The following is an 18,656-nucleotide window of genomic DNA, read 5'->3' as shown; positions in this document are numbered from 1 at the left end:
CAAGTCCGAGTGCCTCTGCCCCTCCCACTAACGGCCCGATGGAGGAGGGGGCCTGCTCTTTTTCCGGGCGGAATATATTTACATTAGCCCTGCCTCGTGGGACTCAGGATTGAGTGCCAGCCTGCGAACCATGAGGGTCACCAGTTCCATTCCCAGTCAGGGCACATGCCTGGGTTGCGGGCCAGGTCCCCAGTTGGGGGGCATGTGAGAGGCAAATACACATTGGTGTTTCTCTCCCTCTCTCCCTCTCTTATAAATAAATACAATCTTTAAAAATATATATTTATATTGCACACTACTGTTTTTCTACACATGACGTCCGAGGGAATAAATACATTGTAAGACATGCAAAGAAAAAGGAAAGTGGAACTCATAATCAAGAGAAAAAGTTAGGTACAAGCAGACCCACAGGTGGCCGGGACATCGGAATGATCGGCCAGGACTTTAAATTTGTTATAGGAAAGGCAGGACGGGACCCAGCGGGGAAGGCAGCCGGCCTGTGCGGACAGGTCCGGACAGCAGGGGGCGCAGCAGGCGGGGCTGGGAACCGCTCCTCCGCCTCTCCGGGGTCAGCCTGCCTCGACCTCCGGTTTGCTTTCGTTCCTTTGGCTCCAGGGCAGAGGAGCCGGAGGAGGCCAGCGCAGGACCTTCCTCTCTGTTTCCGATGCTGGATGCTGATGACGACGCTGACGGTGGTGGTGTTGAGGACGTCTTAGTCGGCTTGGGCTGCTCTACCAAAATGCGGTGGCTGGACAGAAATTTCCCTCCCACAGTTCCAGAGGCCGGGAGCCTGGGATCAAGGTGCTGGCAGCTACGGTTCCCCTGCAGACGGCCACCTGCTCCCTGCGTGCCCAGTGGCCTTTCTGGGGCTCAAGCACGGGGAGAGCGAGCTCTCCAGTCTCTTCCTGGTCTCAGAAGGACCCTAATCCCACCCTGAGGGCCCCACACGCATGACCTCATCTAACCCTGATCCCCACAAGAGTCTCCCCTCCAGCACCGTCCGAGTGGGGAGCAGGGCTCCAGCCCGTGAACCGGAGGGGGACACAGATATGGGGTTCCCAGTAGCAGTGACCATGTGGGTGACGTCAGTGAGACCACCCCTCGAAACCGTCCTGTGTGTTGGGTAGTTCACCATCATTTCTCGCATGGGGAAACTGAGGCAGGGACCTATGTTCAGTCCCTGGCTCAGAGCCCCCCAGCTGGCAGGCGGAAGGACCAGGGTGCCAAGCCGTCCTGAGGACGCCGCCAAGTGCAGACCTTTGCAAACCAACACAGGCCAGGGGCCTGCAAAACACGCAGGGAGTGGGGGTGGCGGGTGGGGGGCACACCCCGCGGCTGAAGATGGCAGCCTCTAGGGAAATAAAACTGAGGCGAAAACCCCCGCCCCCCCCTGCCTTCCCGGGGGCTGACTCTCAGGAACGGGCTGCAGGTTTGCAGATGGTCCGGGGCCCTTTCTTCTTTGCCCACTTGGGTGTGCGCTAACGGGTGACTCTGGTTCCATGGCTGGGCTCCGTGAGGCGGGTGTCATAACGCTGCCAGCGTGTCACCTCCTGGCCTGTTCCTCTGCTCTGCCCCTCAGGGCGCTGGTCCCGCCCCCACGGTCCAGGGGGCAAGCCCACGCCAAGCCCCAGCCGGGCAGGCTGTCAGGGCCTGTGTGCTCCCCATGCTGTGTGCACTGTGTGTGGCGGGGGGGGGCTTGCGTGTGTACCGGAGTCTCCCGTGGGCACACACTCCCCACTCTGAGGCCACACACGGCCCGGCACGGTGCCATTTGAGGGGCCGCACTCCGGCCGGGCCCCGCCCAGAGCGGGTGGCAGGGCAGAAGAGCTGCCCCAGAGGCACCGAGTGAGGCCCCTGCAGGAGGAAGCCGGGGTCCAGCCCCTCCACCGCGCTGCCCCGTGGCTCGCAGCCTCAGTTTTCCCGTCTGTGCAGTGGACTCGGCGGCCTCCGATGTGCCCTCTCCAGAGGGACCATGTGGGTGAGAATCTCTGCAAACCGAGCCCTGGGAGTTGGGGCTCCCGGTGACGGGGCACCAGGAGGCGGCCAGGACGGGTTGGAGAAGGAAGCCACGTGGTGGGGCCGTCCCAGCCCCCAGAGTCGGGGCAGAGTCTGGATTCTGAGCTGTGTCCACTGTGGCCAGAGGCGAGGACACCCATTCCCCAACCCCCACTGCCCAGGGGGCCCTGACTGCTGAGCCTAGACTGGGCCCCACCTCTCCACACGGCAGTTCCTTCGGGAACTTGCTTCCTGGGATGGACTTGGAGGCAGCTGTTCATCAGAGCCATGGACGGAGCGAGCCTGCAGCAGAATGGGGGGCAGGCACCTGCTGGGGGTGAATGGGGGGTGGGGGTGGGGGACCCCTGCCGGGCGGGACCCAGACACAGCGCCTCCAAACTCCTCGGCTGCGCACACGGGCGTCTGCATGGCTCCCACCCTTCCCGCACGCCCCATCTCCCTCCCCTCAGCACCCCCAAACCACAGGGACGGGGAGGATGGTCGGGGTGTTTCATTTCTTCGTGGTGGGTTTCCTCCTGGCGTTTTCCACACAGTCTACGTTGTACAATGTGCCTTAGAAAGTCGTGTTTAGAATGGGGAGGGGGCCGTCCCTGGTCAGGACCCAGAAGGAGCCCCATCAGCCAGCTTCCCTCTGGCTTCCGCCCAGGCGGAGCCGGGCGCACCCCGGGCCTTCAGGCGGAGCGGGGACACACCCAGGGCAGGGGCTGGACAAGCCTCAACCGCCCGCCTGCTCTATTTTTCTGGCTCGTTTCAACTCTGCAGCCAAGCAGGGGAGGCGTCCTTGGGAAGCCCCCCCCCCCCCCCGGTACAGAGAGAGCCCACGGGGCTGCCCCTGAAATTCTATGTCCTCGGAGCCCAGTTCGGAATACGTGAAGTCGGCTGAAATTATTGTCAAACGCTGACCAGGCCCGAGGCTTCCGTCCAGTGACTGTATGTCCAGGGCCGCACCAACGGGAGCAGCTCCCCGAGCGGACTTCTCAAAGACTCCGGCACCCGGGGCGTCTGTCGGTTCGCTGTTCACTCCCCACCCCCAGTCTCACACCCAGTGCCTCTCCATCCCCGAAGGAGACGGAATAAACCCCCAGCACCGCCCCCCGCCCCCCACACGCTGCGGCGCGTGGACTCTCACCAGGAGGCCCGTGAAGAACTCCACCCCGAGCCTTCCAAGTCCGCATTTGGAACATTTATTTCAGGAAATACATTTTCAACACTTCGTTATTTATACAAAAAGAGACGGATTTCTCAGGAGGCACATAGACAAAGGCCACTGCGGAACACGCCCCGTGAAACGGACGGTTTTTCTGGCTACGGAGAAGGGAAGCAAAGGCATCCCAGGGCCGGACGCCGGAGCCCTGGCAGCACGGGGCCTGGCGGAGCGTGCCCACCCGGGGGGGAGTGTCCCACGCTGCTCCGGCGCAGCGCTGGAGGTGGGCACGCCCTGCGGAGTCACGGTTTTGGCAAAAACACGGCAAGTCGGCAAGTAAACTGTTTGCTAAGGGGCCCCTCCTCTGGGAGGTGGGGAGTGAGCGTGCAATGTGGAAGCCCCTCGGGCCTGCTGCGCACAAGTGAACGGCTCCCGCAGGTCCCCTCATGGAGCCGCAGGGTCAGGGGTGGGCTGGGTGCCCTGACCCTTGGCCTCTCCCTTTGGGGGTCTTCACCACGGGCCCTGGGTGCAGGAACCCAGGCGCACTCAGGGCAACAGGAAGTCAGGCTTGCCCAGCTTCCGCCTCCCCAGGCCACAGAGCAGCCAGGGCCAGGCCGCGGAGGCTGGGTGTGCAGCTGGGTGGCCACCTGGGCCTTAATTTAACTAGAGCATCTCGGGCCCAATGGGTGTCCAGACGGACAGATGGATGGAGACACGCAAGCACATGCTCAGTCACACAGGCCAGGCACCGAGGCCGCTGGGACCACTGAACACCCAGCCTCAGCCCACCCAGCCTCCCCCTCCCTTCTTTTGGGAACCTGCCTCCCTCAACTGCCTCACCAGACTCACTTGCTGGGGTGGGGGTGCATCTCTTTTCTCCCTTTGAACCCCCGATCAAATCCCAGCTAGGGGGACAGCGGGGAGATGAAGACACACCTCCTCTCGAGCCCGTCCCCATTTCCCATCCAGGGGGCCGGCTGGGAGTCTGCAGGCTGGAGTGGACGTCGGCGATAAAGGCACTTTCTGCTCCGGGTGAGCTCACAGGCTGGTGGGCGGGTGGTGGCCCGTGGGCCTCACCGCATCTAAGCAATTGGCAACCTCCGTCTCGTGGGATGAACTCCTCTCCCCTTGGCGGGGGCCAAGGGGCCCAAGGAGGGCTCGCTGGGGTATGTGGTACAAGTCCCGGCCCAGGCAGTGTAGGAGGGTGACGACCGGAGGGGGCTCCGGTTCCCCACCCCCTGCTGGCGCGGGGCTGCCAAGAGCACAGGCTACTCCTGCAGCCCCCCAGAGCTGGGCCCAGGGTCGGGGCAGGCATGGACTCGGCAGGCCCTTGCCTGCCTCTCCTGGCTGTGGTCCAGCCTCTCCCAGACCTCAGGCACGGCCAGTAACCCAGTAACGATCACACTCGGGGGACTCGTTATCTTGTCCTTGGCGGTGGGGGGCAGAGGATGATGACAAATGGAGAAAATGATAGGAGAGAAAATGATAGGGCGAGTGGGCGGGGCTGGGGGCGGGTCCTGGGGCTGGGGGCGGGGTCCTGGGGGCGGGGCGGGTCTACATCTCCTGTGCTTCGGGCTCCGGGTCCTCCACGCCATTGGACATGTTGCTCTCGTGCAGGCGCTTCACCCGGTAAGCCTCGAAGTGGATGCTGCTGGTGATGTCTTTGATGTTCTGCATGTGCGTCCTAGGGGTGCGGGAGGGGGGTGTGAGTTGGCGGGGCATGCGGCGGCAGGGCGGCGGAGATGGGTGCTGACCCGCTCAGCCTGGCCAAGGACTGCCGCCGCCGCCCTCCCCTCCCCCAATCCCCCTGCTCGACTCCCCCAGTGGGCGATTCAGGCCCAAGCTCAGCCAGGCTGGCCTTGCAGGATGGGCAGTCTCTATGGCAACCCCAAACCCTCTCAGACCTGTGTTCTAATGTGTCCCCTCTCCTCTGTGTCAAGCCCGTGGCCTGTCCAGGGACAGGGTACAAACACAGGTGGGCAGGGCTGGGGCGTCCCTCCTCCAGCTGGGAAGTGCCAGGCCGGAGGCCAGGGGCGTGGGCAGGGGCAACCACAGCCCCGCTGTTCAACCCTGCTGGTCCTGGGCTTGGACTCCTGCTCTGCTCATCAACAGGGCAGAGAGGACAGATGTGGGAAGAGGGTCGGAAGAGCCTGGGGCGGTGTCCTTCCTCACCCGGGCTCTGCAACACACGTCCCCAACCTGCTGGCGGGAGCCCTGGGTACCTGGCCGGGAGCCCCCCCCCCCCCGCCCTCTCCAACAGGCTGAGGACAGTCTACTGCTGGTCTGGCCTCAGGGAAACCAAGGGGAAGACACCGCCAGGTCAAAGGGCAGGATGGGAGCTGGGGAGACGCCCTGCCCTGCCCAGTGCCCGGACTCACCCCTCCCCACCCAGTGGGCTCAGGTGGTTGCAAAGGGTTTTCACTCGCTTTATTCCCAAGAAGGTGTTTCAGAAACTGGGCCCCCAGGCGCCCCCACCCCAGGAGTGCAGGCAGACGGTAGGACTGTACTCCCCAGCCCCCAACCCCCGCAGTCCCGGCTCTCACCTGATGAGGAGGTCCCGCAGGTAAGCAAACTCACAGTGTGCAGTGTTCTCAACTGAGGAGGGAGACAGAGAGCTCTAGTGGGGCTGGGAGGCCCTCCCCCACCCCCCTGGCAGCTCCGGCATAAAGACAAGTTTGGTCAGGTGTGTGCGGGGCCCCTGGCAGGCGCCGGGCGCTGAGGGGGCTGGGGTGACAGAATTGATTCAGCTCCCACTCTCCAGAAAGTTCTGGAAAAGCAGGGAGATGGCACAGCAACCAGGCCAAGACTCAGAGAGAGAGAGACAGACGGACAGAAAACACCACAGTGAGGGACAGATGCTTCCTGGCCTCGCTGACCCTGTTCCTCATCTGGGAAATGGGAGTAACAACTGCGCCCAGTTCTCAGGGGTGCAAGAGGATGGAGTGAGCCACCTGTGAGTTTCACCACACTCACCTTGCTCTCGAAAACACTGCAGGTGCTTTCCAAGGAGGGGAAAATGCCTCAGGATGGCGGGGGACAAAGACAGTGCAGGGGAGGGGTAGGCGCCCAAGACTGAGGCAAAGCACCAATGCACTCGGGGAGGGCTAGCACGAGGCGGGCCGTTCTGGGGGGGCCCACAAAAGGCACCGGGGGCCGCAGGAACTGCCACCTCGCCACCGTCCTTACAGCTCCATGGGGCTGCTCCTTTCACAGACCCTGAATGGGAGTTGGTGGCACCACCACAATGCACAGGGCAGGGAATGGGTAGGACAGGGTCACCACGGGGAGCAAGGCACAAACAGCAGCCTCACTCACTTCCCAGCAAATCCTGTTTCCATTACTGGCTGCAGGCTGGCCACCAGGGGGCAGCAGACGCCTGTCCGTGTCCTTGCTGCCCTCCTCCACCCTTCCCAGGTCCCTCCCTATTGCCCCTTTCTAACCCCAGAGATCTCCCTCCAAAACATGGCTTCGTAAAAAAGGTTCTGAACAGCAAGACTCCAGGAAGAAAAGAGATGGAGAGGGGCCATGCCAGGCCGAGGCTGCCTCAGTGGACAGGGAGGTGAGTGGCCTTCAGGGACACCCCAGGGGTCAAGGCCCCTGGACAAGGGGAGAGGTGAAGAAAGGCGATTCAGGGCAGACGCGGAGACACCCAGCCTGCACCCCCCGCCAGTCCTACGCGGGCACCTCTCCATCCTCTCCCAGGCTCCAGCCCGCACAGGTGGGCCCACAGATTCCAGAGCCCAGCCCTGCCCGGAGGGACACAAACAGCTCCGGGTGCTTTGAGGATTCAAAGTAGAGCAAGCCGGCCTGGGGCCTGCTCCACGCCCAGCAGTTCTCATTATCGCCAGCTTCTTAGAGCACTCTGCCCCGCTGAGCTCCAGTGCTCCTTGGACTGTCTCATCTCTCCGAAATCTGGCCTCGCTGCACCCACTTCACAGATGCTGAAGACTGAGGCCCCGGAGGACGGAGACACAGCCCGGCTCCAAAGAGCCAGGTGGGGCTGCAGCAGTGGCCTGGTGCATTCTGCTTCCTTCTCTACCCGGCCTTTCAGCCAAGGAACGGGGAGGAAAGTGGCCCGTTTTAGCCTGCCCTCCCCCTCCTCCGCTCTACACAGGGAGGAGCAGAGGAGAAAGGAAATGGCTGGGTTCACCCCACCTAGGGGGTGATCACCACGGGGGGTGGCACTGTGTCCCCCCAGATCACGCCCAACTGCCAACCCTCAGCACTGTAGATGGGGAGTCATCTGGGAAAAGAACCCTGGGCCCTAAAGCCGACGGCTGACGCCTTCCTAAGAGCGGGGGACAGACACACAGAAGGCTGAGCCAAGAGCAGAGGTGCCACCACACGGCGAGGACGCCAGGCAGGGCCACAGCCACCAGGAAGAGAGGCCTGCGAGGTTTTCCCTCACGCCTCCAGAAGGATCCGACCATGCCCACGCCTTGGTTTTGGACGTCCGGCCTCCAAACCACGAGAGAACGAGCATCTGTTGTCGGCCGCCCAGTCTGCGCTCATTTGTCATAACAGGCCCGGGACACCACGCCGTGGACGTCCTGGGGATGTGTGTGTGTGGGGGGGTGGCCCGCCACCTGGGGGTTCTCAGGGCCGGGTAGAGCTTCGGGCCAGCCCTTTCCTAGGCCCAGAGGGTCCAGCCTGCCCAGGGCCACACAGACCAGCACTCGGCAGTGCCATGTCACCCCTCCTTCCTGGGCACGTCCCCATCCATGAGGGACCCAGGTGGGGGCACAGCTCTGTCAGACACTGGCTCCTGGATGGACCACTTGCCCCCCCCCACCCCGGGTTATTCCTTGGTGGGCCCCTCCTGGTGGCTGGGGTGGGGGGCAAAGCAAGGGATGAGGTTCTGAGGGTGCCCCCCCCAGGCCTGGATGGGCAGCTCTGGAGCAGGGGGCAGGAGTGGCGGTCCCGGGTGCAGGCGGGGCAGTTACCTTCGATGGTGCCCCACTTGGTTTTCCTGCCGAGGATCCTCTTCCCATTCACCTGGTACTCGTGGTCGCTGCCCACCACGGCGAACGGGATCATCTCCTGGGGCGGGAGGAGCAGGCGGCGTGGGTCAGGGACCTCAGTGTCTGAGTGTGGGGCCCCCAAACTGAGGTCCCTGACCTGAGAGGGCCACTGTGGACACTCGGGCTCCCGGCCCTGCCAGTCCCCCACCCCCGGCCTTTCCTCAGACCCCCAATGGGGCAGGAAGACCTCGCCCGCACCCTGCACCAAGACCGGTGTTCGGGGCGACTCACTCACCCGGAACTTCTCGTTCACCAGCCGGTCTTCCGCATCCTCGTCAAACTCCTTCTGGGGGTACACGTCGATGCCATTGGACAGCAGGTCAGCAGTGATCTAGGGATCCGGAGGGGAGACGTGTGGGCCCCGTCCAGTGGTAAGCTGGACCTGGTGACGGTGTCTGCCCTTTCTGTCACCTCCAGCATCAGCAGCCCCAGACTCAGGGTCAAGGGCGAGCTTTGGAGAGCCGGTGACCTTGATGTTCTCCAGCTCCCGTGCCTTGAGTGAGACCCGCAGCTGCCCAGGAACCTGGGTTGCTGTCCCTGGTGTCTCCCAGCCTCCCCCTCCAGCTCATCACCTCGCTCACGCTGAACTCTACCGGGCATTCCTGTCACTGCGGCCTCAAGTGCCTGCCCGGGGCCTGCCTGCAGCCCGGCGCACACCTGCTTGCGTCCAACTGTCACCTCCCTTTGCAGGGCCAGGTGCCCCACACAGATGTCCAGTCAACACACCCCCATAGACATGTCCCACTGCAAGGGGGACGTCCTCCCCAGAGCATGCTGGGAAAACCCCAGGCACCTGGGGCAGAGGCTCTGCTGGGGGCCGGCACTGCGGTTTCTGGGCTCCCAGGTGGCCCTGCCGTGGCCCTGGTAGAAGAAGCGGCCCCAGGCAGCCCTCCTGCTCACACCCCTCCCCACACAGCCGGCCCTGCAACCGCAGCGGACAGGGAAGAGGCGGCCACCTGTCCCCTGCACAGAGACTGTCCCCTTGGTGGAGGCCGCCCCTTTCCGACTTCCTGATGGTCCCCCAAAGGCCTGGCCCCCGCCGGGGTGGGGGCGGGGCCCTACCCGCTGTTTGAAGTAGACCCTCTCCTCCAGGGTCAGCGTGTCCGCCTTGGCGATGACTGGAACGATGTTGACCACTTTGCTGAGGCGCTTCATGAACTCGATGTCCAGGGGCCTGAGGCTGGAATGGAATGAGGATGACAGAGTGGCTGGCAGAACGGGGACAGAACGGAGACAGGACCGGGAGGGGCGCAGGGAGTCACCCCTCAGGCCCGGACGGAGTTCAGGGAGCACCCAGTGGCCTGGTCTGGGCTCTCCACGCCCAGGGATGGCGGGGCGAGACGGGGTCCCATGCAGGGGTGCCGTCCCTGCCCCCACCCCCTGCACACAGCCACTCAGGGCACGTACGAGTGTCCGGTGGCCGGGATGAAGTACAGGCAGCAGTGCACGCGTGTGTCGGGGATCCGCTTCTTCCTGTTGATGTTGACCTCCTCCTGCAGGTACCTCTCGTACTGGTCGTTGATGAACTTCATGATGGGCTGCCAGCTGCGGGCGGGGGCCGGTCAGCCCGCACACGGCTCCCACCAAGCTCAGGGCCGCCCCCGTCCCCACCCGGGCCACCCAGTCCCGGGGCCTGGTGTACGTGCCAGGGTGCGTGGCCATGAGCAAGGACGAGCCTCCTCTGAGAGACCTTGACCTCAGAGATGGGTGGGGAAGCCCCCTTCACGGTTTTCCACCCTGAGGTCCCTGAGCCCTCACCAGTTCTCGTTGTTGATGTGGTCCCCGAAGCCCGGCGTGTCGATGACCGTCAGCTTCATGCGGACACCCTTCTCCTCGATATCTGTGGGGGTCACAGCACCCACTGAGCTCAGGGGCAAGCCCGGGACCTGACTCACCCGTGGGCTGGGCCCTGTCTGGTACGAGGAGACCCCGCTGCCTGGCCAGCCCCGCCCTAATGAGGTCCACTTGGGGTGCCCCAGAGTGACCAGCAATGACACCCCAGGTTATGCCAGGGACATGAGAGCCACCACCACAGAAGTCCAACAGGGGCTGGTGGGGTTGACACCCACGTTTTCCAGTGGACAACGCAGTTGTCTCTGTGAGTGAGCTCAGGGGTTCTGGAGAGCTGGTCCCTCGCCTGGGACCCACAGCTAACATGCCCAGCAGAGTGGCCACAAGTCTCTGGCTCAGGGCCCCGGCCGGTGCTCACCGTGCGTGATGGACTTGATCTCGATGGTCTTAGGGATGCGCTCCTCCGCGGCGGGCTGCTGCACCGACTTCCGGCTGATTTTGGATTTGAAGAGCGTGTTGATCAAGGTGGACTTCCCCAAGCCGCTCTGCCCTGGGGAGAGAATGGGCTGTCAGTGGGGGTCAGTGGGGCTCCTCCGGTCAGGGGTTCACAGGCCCTGCGACTCAGTGAGACCAGGGCACCCCCTCTCAGTGGGGGACCAGGGTCAGAGAGAGCCGGGCAGTGGTCCGGCTCCCACAGTGCATGGCTGGACCCAGGCCTTCCGACCACAGGGGCCCGCCAACCCCAGGCAGGCAGGTCCCAGCCCCCCACTTAGCTGTTGCACATCCTGGGCTCCAATGGGGCTCACAGAAGAAGCTCTGCCCAGAGCCCCCCCAGCATGGAGCACACAGGCCCACACACACGCGTGTGGCCTGGCTACAGCCTGGAAGCCCCGCCCCGCTGCCCTCCGTGCCCTGAGCTGCACTGATGCATCTCTAACCCGACATCACACCGTGCCCCAACCCTAGTGGGCTTTCAAGGGAAGGGTGTGCTCCCGGCAGACAGGCCCTGCCGTCGGCAGCCCGGGACTGGCCACCCCTCCCCCCACTCTGTCCCACTGCTTGCCCGTTTGTGTCCCAGCCAGAGCTCCAGGCCAGGGGCTATGTCATGCATCCCAGCCGGAGCCCCCAACGTCTGGGAGGTTCCAGTGGGATGTTTCGAAGTCTACCCCACTGTCACGGGGATTTTCACCTCCACCACCACCTGAGCACCCACGACCGTCCTGCTCTCCTGGGGCCACCAGGAAGCCTCCAGCCAGGCCTGCTGGGCGAGGGTCAGCCCTGCACGGGGCTGGAAGGCCAGGGCGTGAGCGGAAGCAGAAGCTGAAAGGGGGCCGCCACTGGTTTACCCAGCACCTGCCCAGCCGGTGCCACTCTTCCTTCCCAAGCAACCCCAGGGACTCTGAAGGGCGGGGCAGCAGCCCCTCTGAGGAGCTGGGACCCTCGGGCAGGCACACGGATGCACATACGATGCCACCTGCAACCCGCCGTCACAGAGCAGAGACTGGGCCCGGGGCGCAGGACTCACCGACCACCATGATGTTGAACTCGAAGCCCTGCTTCATGGCCTTCCTGCGCATCTGCTCCAGGATGGAGTCGATCCCCACGTAGCCAAAGTCCGCAGGGGCCTTCTCATTCCGTGGGGCGGGGGCCTGCTTGAGCCCAGCATCTCTAGGGGTGTCGGCCATGTCGCCAGCACAGCCGGGAGCCGCCTCGGTGGCTGGGGAAGGAAGGGCAGAGGCGTCAGGCCACCTGCAGGCGCCCGCCAGAACCTACATCCTCACGTGGCCCCAACCATCGGCCCCATTTCTCAGATGGGAAAACTGAGGCCCGGCTGCCCAAGGCGCCCCCGAGGAACACCTGGAGCCCGCAGAGCGCACCACAGACCCTCAGACCTGTCCCCGGGGTAAGGCCGTCCCCTGACCCCCAACTCCCCACCCCCTGAGCTTCGCCCCAGAGAACCACTCACAGGACAGTGCCCGGGGTACCCAGTGGGCCCTCCATCTCCCTCACCTGCCGCGCAGACACCCCGCCTCCTGCTGCAGCCTGAAGGGCCTCAGGGCCCCGCAGGGCGCACAGCCTGGGCCAGGACGAAGGTGAGGGTGGCCTTGTGGAAATGGAGGCCAGGCACCAGCACCTGTCCGCCCTGCGCTCCTGGGTGAGGTGTGTCCCATCCCACGTACCCGCCGAGAGCCCTGGGGCGGCAGGAGTGCCCAGTGGGGTCTCCGGGTGCCCAGCCCCGCTCCCGCCCCACCGCACGGCCGGGATGAACAGGCAGGAGGGGCTGAGCTCGAAATCTCAGGCGTCTGCCGTCTGTAGGTCAGCGCCTTCCTCCTTTCTACGGCCCCTCCGCCCCAGCGGCCCCGACGACGCCCCTGGGGACCTGAGGCGTCCCACTCCCAGGGAGGACCCCCGCTCTCTCCAGCTGCACCCTGAGTTTGCGGTGACCACAAAGCGTGTCCTGACACCCTCAGGAGGGGCTGGCTGGTTCCCTGGCCATCACCCCTGACCGTGCCCCCGGACCGCCTGCTCCTGCCCGGCCTCGGGAAGCCCAGGACATGGGGCACCAGGCCAGAAGGTCGGCGCAGAGATTTTGGGAAACCGCATGTCCACTTCCTGGGGAAACAACCGACTCTACCCCGCACAGGCCCCCGGCGGGCCCAGCAACCCCCCGTGGCCCCTGAATCTCCACTGCCCAGCGCCCCATCACGGGAGAGCAGGGCCGGCGCCCTCCCCCTGGCACCCAGGCCTGCCCGGGGCTGTGGGTGAGGAAGGCGCCAGGACGACTGGCCACCCTGTTCCAGAAACTAGGCCAGTCCCTCACGGCTGTTTCACAGGGGTCCCTACCTCACAGAACCGAAGGGCCAAGAAAATAGGACCACAGATAAGCAAGCCAGGAGCCCCAGGGCCCACGCTGCCCAGCCCCAGGCCAGGGAAGGGCGAAGGACAGCAAGGGACCACGTGACCACCCAGGACCCAGGAGGGGACAAGGACCGCCACTTGCCGGTGGGGCCGCCTCCCTCCTCGAACCCTCCCCTGGCCCGCTGCTCCCAGAAAACAGAGGAGAGCCGCATCTGGCCCCACGTGTGGCTGTGGGCGGGTTCCTGGAGACAGACACCCGCCGCCTTGTGGGGCGCGGCTCCACTCTGCCCACGTGACTCAAAATTGCTCCCATCTGCCGGCCGGGAGACAGTCTCCAGCGCGCCCCCACGCACCCCTCCACCCATCGGCCCCTCCCGGGCAGGCCTGGGGGGTGGGGAGACCCGGAACCGCCCCTCGCTTCCCTGCCGGACCCCAGGAGCAGCGGCTGGGCCACAGGCAGCACATCCACAGCAGAAACCCGAACCAAAGCAAACATCCTGCCCGCGGGGGCCCTGCCTGGGAAGTGATGACGAAAGCCCAGCAAAGCCCACTCCTCCCGCCCAGGAGGGTCCGCTCTGGTCTCCCTTGGGAGACGCTGTCCATTCTGCGCAGCCCTGCACAGCCCAAGGGCGCGCTGACGTGAGCCCGGCCACGGAAAGCTGCAAGGTGAAAACAATGGTCGCAAGACACTGAGCTGGACGGTGCCCTTGACGAGAGCTCACTGTGTGGGACGGGTCTCGGCCCCCAAGGCCGCTGTGTCAGGGAAGAAGCAGCCCGGCCGGAGGGGCTGGAAAGAGCCCCACTGTGCTGTGAGGGCCATGCTCTTGGGGCACAGCCGTGGCTGGGACGCTGCGCTCGGGCCTGAGCGTCTTGTGCCCAGGGCTGACCGGAAGTGCCCCGTGAGAGCAGCCCGTCCTCCCCTGGCCAGGGCGGGTGGCAGGCCAGCCTGCAAATGGCTCTCTGCAGGTGCCCCTGTGAGCCCTGGCCCAGCCCCCTCCTTCCCCACAGGTTACCTGCTGGGGGCCTTTTCTCAGGATTTGGGGCAGGGGAGGAGGTCCCAGAGCAGGGAGAAAAGGGAAGGGGCTGAGCCCTCCCCCCAACCACACCCCCAACCAGTGACCTTGTTGGTGCCTTCGAGGGGGCTGGAACTCACAGCCCAAGCCAGCGCCATCTGAGGACGTCTGCTCCAAGGGACACATACTGTCCCCACCCCAGCGCTTTCAAGGATGATCGGATTGGACCCGTGTCTGTGGCTCACTGGGACTGGGGCTGTGGGACACCTTTTGGGAAGTTCACCCTGCATCACAGCCCTGAGGCCGCACAGAGAGGGCTCGTACAGCAGGCTGGCGAGGCGTGACTGGAAACCGGCACCCGGGGACCCCTTCTCTGCCCGCCCTGTCCCTGCCTGTCAGCGTCCGGCAACAGCCCCTTAAGTCCCAGCCCCACAAACCTCGGCCTCACACTGATACCTCCGTCCGCACTGGCCTTGCTGACTCACCACCCACAGTGGCCAAGCGGAGAGCAAGACCCACCGGCCCGCAGATGCTGATAGGCTGTCCAGCGGGCCCACCCAGGGAGCCAGGGTCACCTAGCAGATCCAGGACCCTCGTGGTGGCCAGACGTCAGGGCCCCCAGAGCACACAGCCACCAGGGACGCCCCCAGACCACCTCTCCCCACTGTGGGGTCCCACCTGCGGGACCGTCACTGCACAACAGGGCGCATGGGGGGCGAGGGGCCCCGGAGGCCCCACCACTGGGCCTGAGCCCCCGACCAGGACGTGCAGTCCCAAGGACAGGTTCCCTATGACCTGCAAAGGGGCCGCTCAAAGGGAAGCAAGTAGTATGGGGGGGGGGCGCAGTGATGGGAGTGCCCCTCCCTTTCCTTTGGCCTCGCTGGTGCATGGGTGCATGTCCAGCAGACCCCGGCCCGGAGCCGGGTCAGCCTGCCCCCCCTGCCCCCTTGCTTGAGCCTGCACCCCGCTTTTGAGCAGTTTCCACAGAGACAACTGAGTAATGCTCTGTGTCCCCCCCTCCCCCCGCACATGAGACTCAGGATGCCTGGTCCACCACGCCCGCTCCAGGGGAACTGGGGAACCAAAGTGCTTGCTGAATGAAGCAAGCGAGCGAGCGAACCTCTACAGGCAACGTTTATCCGCCCGCTGAGTGCCGGACGCCCCTCCAGGCATGAGTCCCGGTCACAGAGCTGGTGCGAGGCAGGATGTGAACCCAGGCAGGTCCCATGGCACCTCGGAAAGGCTGAAGGAAGTGCAGCTTCCCCACTGCCAAGACCAGAAGGTGCTGGAAGCCGGGTACGGCCCCCGCAGGTGCGGCCAGGAGCTGGGCCCAGCAGGCTGGAAGGGCATCGGGTCTGGAGCCCCAGACCCACCAAGGGACGTTAGCATCTTCATCTCCACAACCGCCAAGAAAAGGCCAAGGGACACCAAGCCTGGCCGGAGCTACCAGGCTCAGCATGGACCCCGGACCCCAGGGGCCTCTCAGGGTCGGCTGCCGCTCTCCCAGGACACAGGTGCTGATGTAGGCGAAGCCTGGCCCACCCGCTGCCCCAGACAAAGCCCCCGGATGGACCCACATGGAACAGACGACCAACAAGCCCGTCTCCTCCTGTAACCCAACCTCCAGGAGGCTGCCCAGCGGAGCTGACGAAACCCGTGGGGGCCTCCCAGAGGACGGACTCCTCGCTCCTGGTCTGCGTGGCTGAGTGGAGGGAGAAGCTACTGTGAACCAACTCTGGGAACGCAGGGGAGGGCAGGGCATCGGGGCTGGAAGCCACACGCCCACGGAAGATGCTAAAGAACGGCTGCACACAAAGACGGTGGAAAAAGATCCCGGGGTCCTGGTGGGCCAAGCCCAAAACCTCACCGGTTCACTCAGCAAACGTTTCTTGAGCCCCAGATCAAAGGGGGAGACGCTGCCGGCCTGCGGTGGGTCTGGATGGCGACGGCAATAGCACACGGGAACACGGAGTTCATTTATTCGGGTGTTTCTTAGCCCAAACTTCCAGACACTCACAGTTGTCCCTCCCACATAAGAAACCCCATCTGTCAGGGATTTCTGTGCACGTATCATAAACCTTTTTTAGACGCTGTCAAAGGGTAAGGACTCCCTCCCTAAAAAACACACATGTGCAGAGACACTGCAGAGAAATGTGGACAATTTGGGGGGGGGTCATCAAAGGACCCCTAGGTCCATGGATTTCAATTTAAAAAAATGACCTGGTCTGACAGGAGCGTAGAATTTATCTGCGTTACCTCCTCACTGCACTGTTAGGGACACACACAAAGAAGCTCAGGGCTGTGGGCAGAGAAGGGAGGGGGCAGGTTCAAGATGATCAAAGGCGGCAAGTTCAGCGGAGGAGCCAAGGGGATGGGGGGGGGGGAGCTGAGGCTGCGAACAGCTGCCCCCCCCCCCCCGTCCCCGAGCACAGGGGCTGTGCTCTGGGGACGTCAGGGCTTTGAACACCGGCCCTTTCTCTTGTGTCCCGATGAACCCATCCCAGCCACCACAAACTCCCCATAAATGTCACTGGGGAACTTCCTGTCCCTTCTGAAGACGCAAACACTGAATGTAAACGGCCAACTTTTGCAAATCGTGCCAGTGGGACCAAGGACTGAATTTTAAAGGCGCACAGCACAGGGCTCGTCTAATTTGATAAGTGATTCCAAATCGAATTACATTTCACACGTTGTCTGGGGCCGGGGAACATCTCATCAGAGGCTGGCCGGGAACAGGGAGGCCAGAAATCTGAGCCCCGGCCCTCTTGGCCCGAAGCTGCTCAGAAATCCGGTGCAAAACATCCCGGCCTCTGCGGAGAACGGCAGGAGCCGCAACCTCAAAGGCTGCGTCCCGCTCTCCCTTGGAGCTCCGGCCCTTTTCCAAGAGGGGCCCCCGAAACGAAATTGCAGTTTCACACACTCTGTGCATGAGGAAGCGTGCATGAATCAGAAAATCCCAGGACCCTGTGCCCTCTGCAGGGCTCGGGAGGGGACACAGCAGGACCAGCGCCCGCCCCCTTGATCATTCAGGGGCGGAGGTGCCCCGAAGTTGGATGGAGGGCCCCACTCTTATGGCCCGGCCCCCCCTTTCTCCTACCAAACCCTTTAAAGCAAGCCTCTCCTCCATTGTTCGGGCAGGAATCTCAAGAAGGTCTTCGTTGTTGCCAAGGCGGTTTCAACGGGCCCCGTCGGGAAACTCAGATTTGGAGCCCGGCCAACACTCCCCCGCCCCCCTGCTGGGAGAGGCCCTCTCCTGCTCCTCCCATTCCCTGGTTTGCAGCCCAGACCTTACCACGGCTCAGGGCCTATTGAGACATCAATCTCCAGGCAGAGCAGGCTCCGACCTGAAAGCGTCCTCACTCACTTCCGAAAAAGCCTCCCACAGAGTCTGCATGTGGGGCGGGCCGCCCGTGCGGGGGCTGACTTTTCGTTTCGTCTTCCACGACCCACTCCCCTCGCAGAATCCAGGGACGTGCCCGGAGGCTTCCCCCACCCCAGGGAACCTCCCGGCACAACGGGCCCCTCACCCAGAGCGAGCCCAGAGCCCAGGCCCGCAGAGCACGCTCGGCCGGCCAACCACAGAGATTCCGTTAGTTCTTGGCAAACGCACGCAGAGTTAAGAAGAGAAAGAAGAGAGCCTCCCGCCGCGGACGGGTGGAAACCGGCCATTTGTCACAGCGTGGAATTTCCTCTTATCGGGGATGTCCCCCCAAGGGGGGGAGGGCAGAGCCTCTGGGCCCCGCCCCCTCCCAGCAGCTCGGCCCTCAGCAGATGCAGACCAGAGCTTGGGGCGCACATGGACAGAGGCTGGGGCACCGGGGCTCTGCCTCCCCTGACTGATGAATCTTCTGAATGACAAAAAGGAGCTGGGGGCTTTGGGGTGCAACAGGGCACCCCCCTTCCAGGGCTGAGGAGAAGGGAGCTGTAACCCAAAGACAGGAAGCCAGTGCCTTCTCTCATGCAGACCAGCTCGGCCGAACGCTGCCTAAGGCTCCCCCGCCTCAGGGTCACTGCAGAGGGCACCTCATATCGCAGGGGCTCAAGAGGGATGTAGGTTGAGGGGGTCAGTGCCACCCTATTGAACCCTGTGGCCCACCATTTGCAGCCCCAGCTCTGGGCTGGCAGGATTTGGGGCGGCTGGGGTCACTTCCTGTCCCCACTGCCGCTGGATCCTTCCTGCTCGGGAGGGCAGCGGCTCTGGAGGCCCAGGGCTTGGCCTGGGGGCCAGCACGGCCCTTACGCAGGGTGGACTTTGCAGGCAGCACCGGGACTGTGCCTGCGGCCCCCTTAGGTCCTGCACCCTGAAAGAACCCCTGCTCACCGCACGCCCCCGCCCCGGCCCACCCCGGCCCCTCTGCTCCCACAGGAGACAGGCAGCCGAGGAGACAGAGAAAGGCCCCTGCCAGTCCCAGACCCATGACACCGGGTGCCCTCTGAAGCGGGAATGGCGATGGCCCGACTCTCCAAGGGGTCCCAGGAATACACATGCACCCTGCTGCTCAGGCCCCCCCCCAAAAAAGTCATGTGTGTGTGCGCGCGCGCGTGCACAGCGGCCTGGCCACCCTTGGGACAGGCACCCCTGAGGCCCACGCTGGGTGGGACACCTGCACTGAGCGTGTGGTCCAAGTGCTCTGACCAGTCAGAGGCCAGCGCACAGAAGTGCACAGCACCCCGGGGTCGGCCCTCATCCCAGGTCTCGGAGCCCCTGCCCGCCCGGCGTGCCCTTCCCCAGGTGCTGTCCTCTCTCAGCGTCTGCCCAGCCTCTGCCCCAGGCCCTGGCTGGGTGCTGTCCCCAGGAACTTCACCCTTCCC

At 64.2% G+C, this 18,656-nt stretch overlaps 1 protein-coding gene across 9 annotated transcripts in view; it reads right to left on the bottom strand.

The window, feature by feature from the left end:
* Positions 1-3,184: 3,184 nt before the first annotated feature.
* The window catches only part of SEPTIN9 (septin 9), a 125,442-nt gene continuing 109,970 nt past the window's right edge, over positions 3,185-18,656 (bottom strand). For all 9 annotated transcript variants that reach the window (XM_037157948.2, XM_037157950.2, XM_037157949.2 and 6 more), the window contains 9 exons: positions 11,498-11,689; positions 10,391-10,522; positions 9,940-10,021; positions 9,589-9,726; positions 9,244-9,361; positions 8,417-8,512; positions 8,104-8,200; positions 5,704-5,755; positions 3,185-4,844 (listed from right to left, as the gene is read on the bottom strand). In XM_037157948.2, the coding sequence (XP_037013843.2) occupies positions 4,715-4,844; positions 5,704-5,755; positions 8,104-8,200; positions 8,417-8,512; positions 9,244-9,361; positions 9,589-9,726; positions 9,940-10,021; positions 10,391-10,522; positions 11,498-11,689 (1,037 nt within the window). In that variant the 3' untranslated portion in view covers positions 3,185-4,714. The remainder of the gene's footprint in view (positions 4,845-5,703; positions 5,756-8,103; positions 8,201-8,416; positions 8,513-9,243; positions 9,362-9,588; positions 9,727-9,939; positions 10,022-10,390; positions 10,523-11,497; positions 11,690-18,656) is intronic.

Source organism: Artibeus jamaicensis, unplaced genomic scaffold (assembly GCF_021234435.1).
Source record: "Artibeus jamaicensis isolate MK-2021 breed Jamaican fruit bat unplaced genomic scaffold, CSHL_Jam_final contig_2259, whole genome shotgun sequence".
NCBI classification, from domain to species: Eukaryota; Metazoa; Chordata; class Mammalia; order Chiroptera; family Phyllostomidae; genus Artibeus; species Artibeus jamaicensis.
The sequence above is the reverse complement of the archived record's forward strand: the minus strand, read 5'-3'. Positions and strand labels throughout refer to the sequence as shown.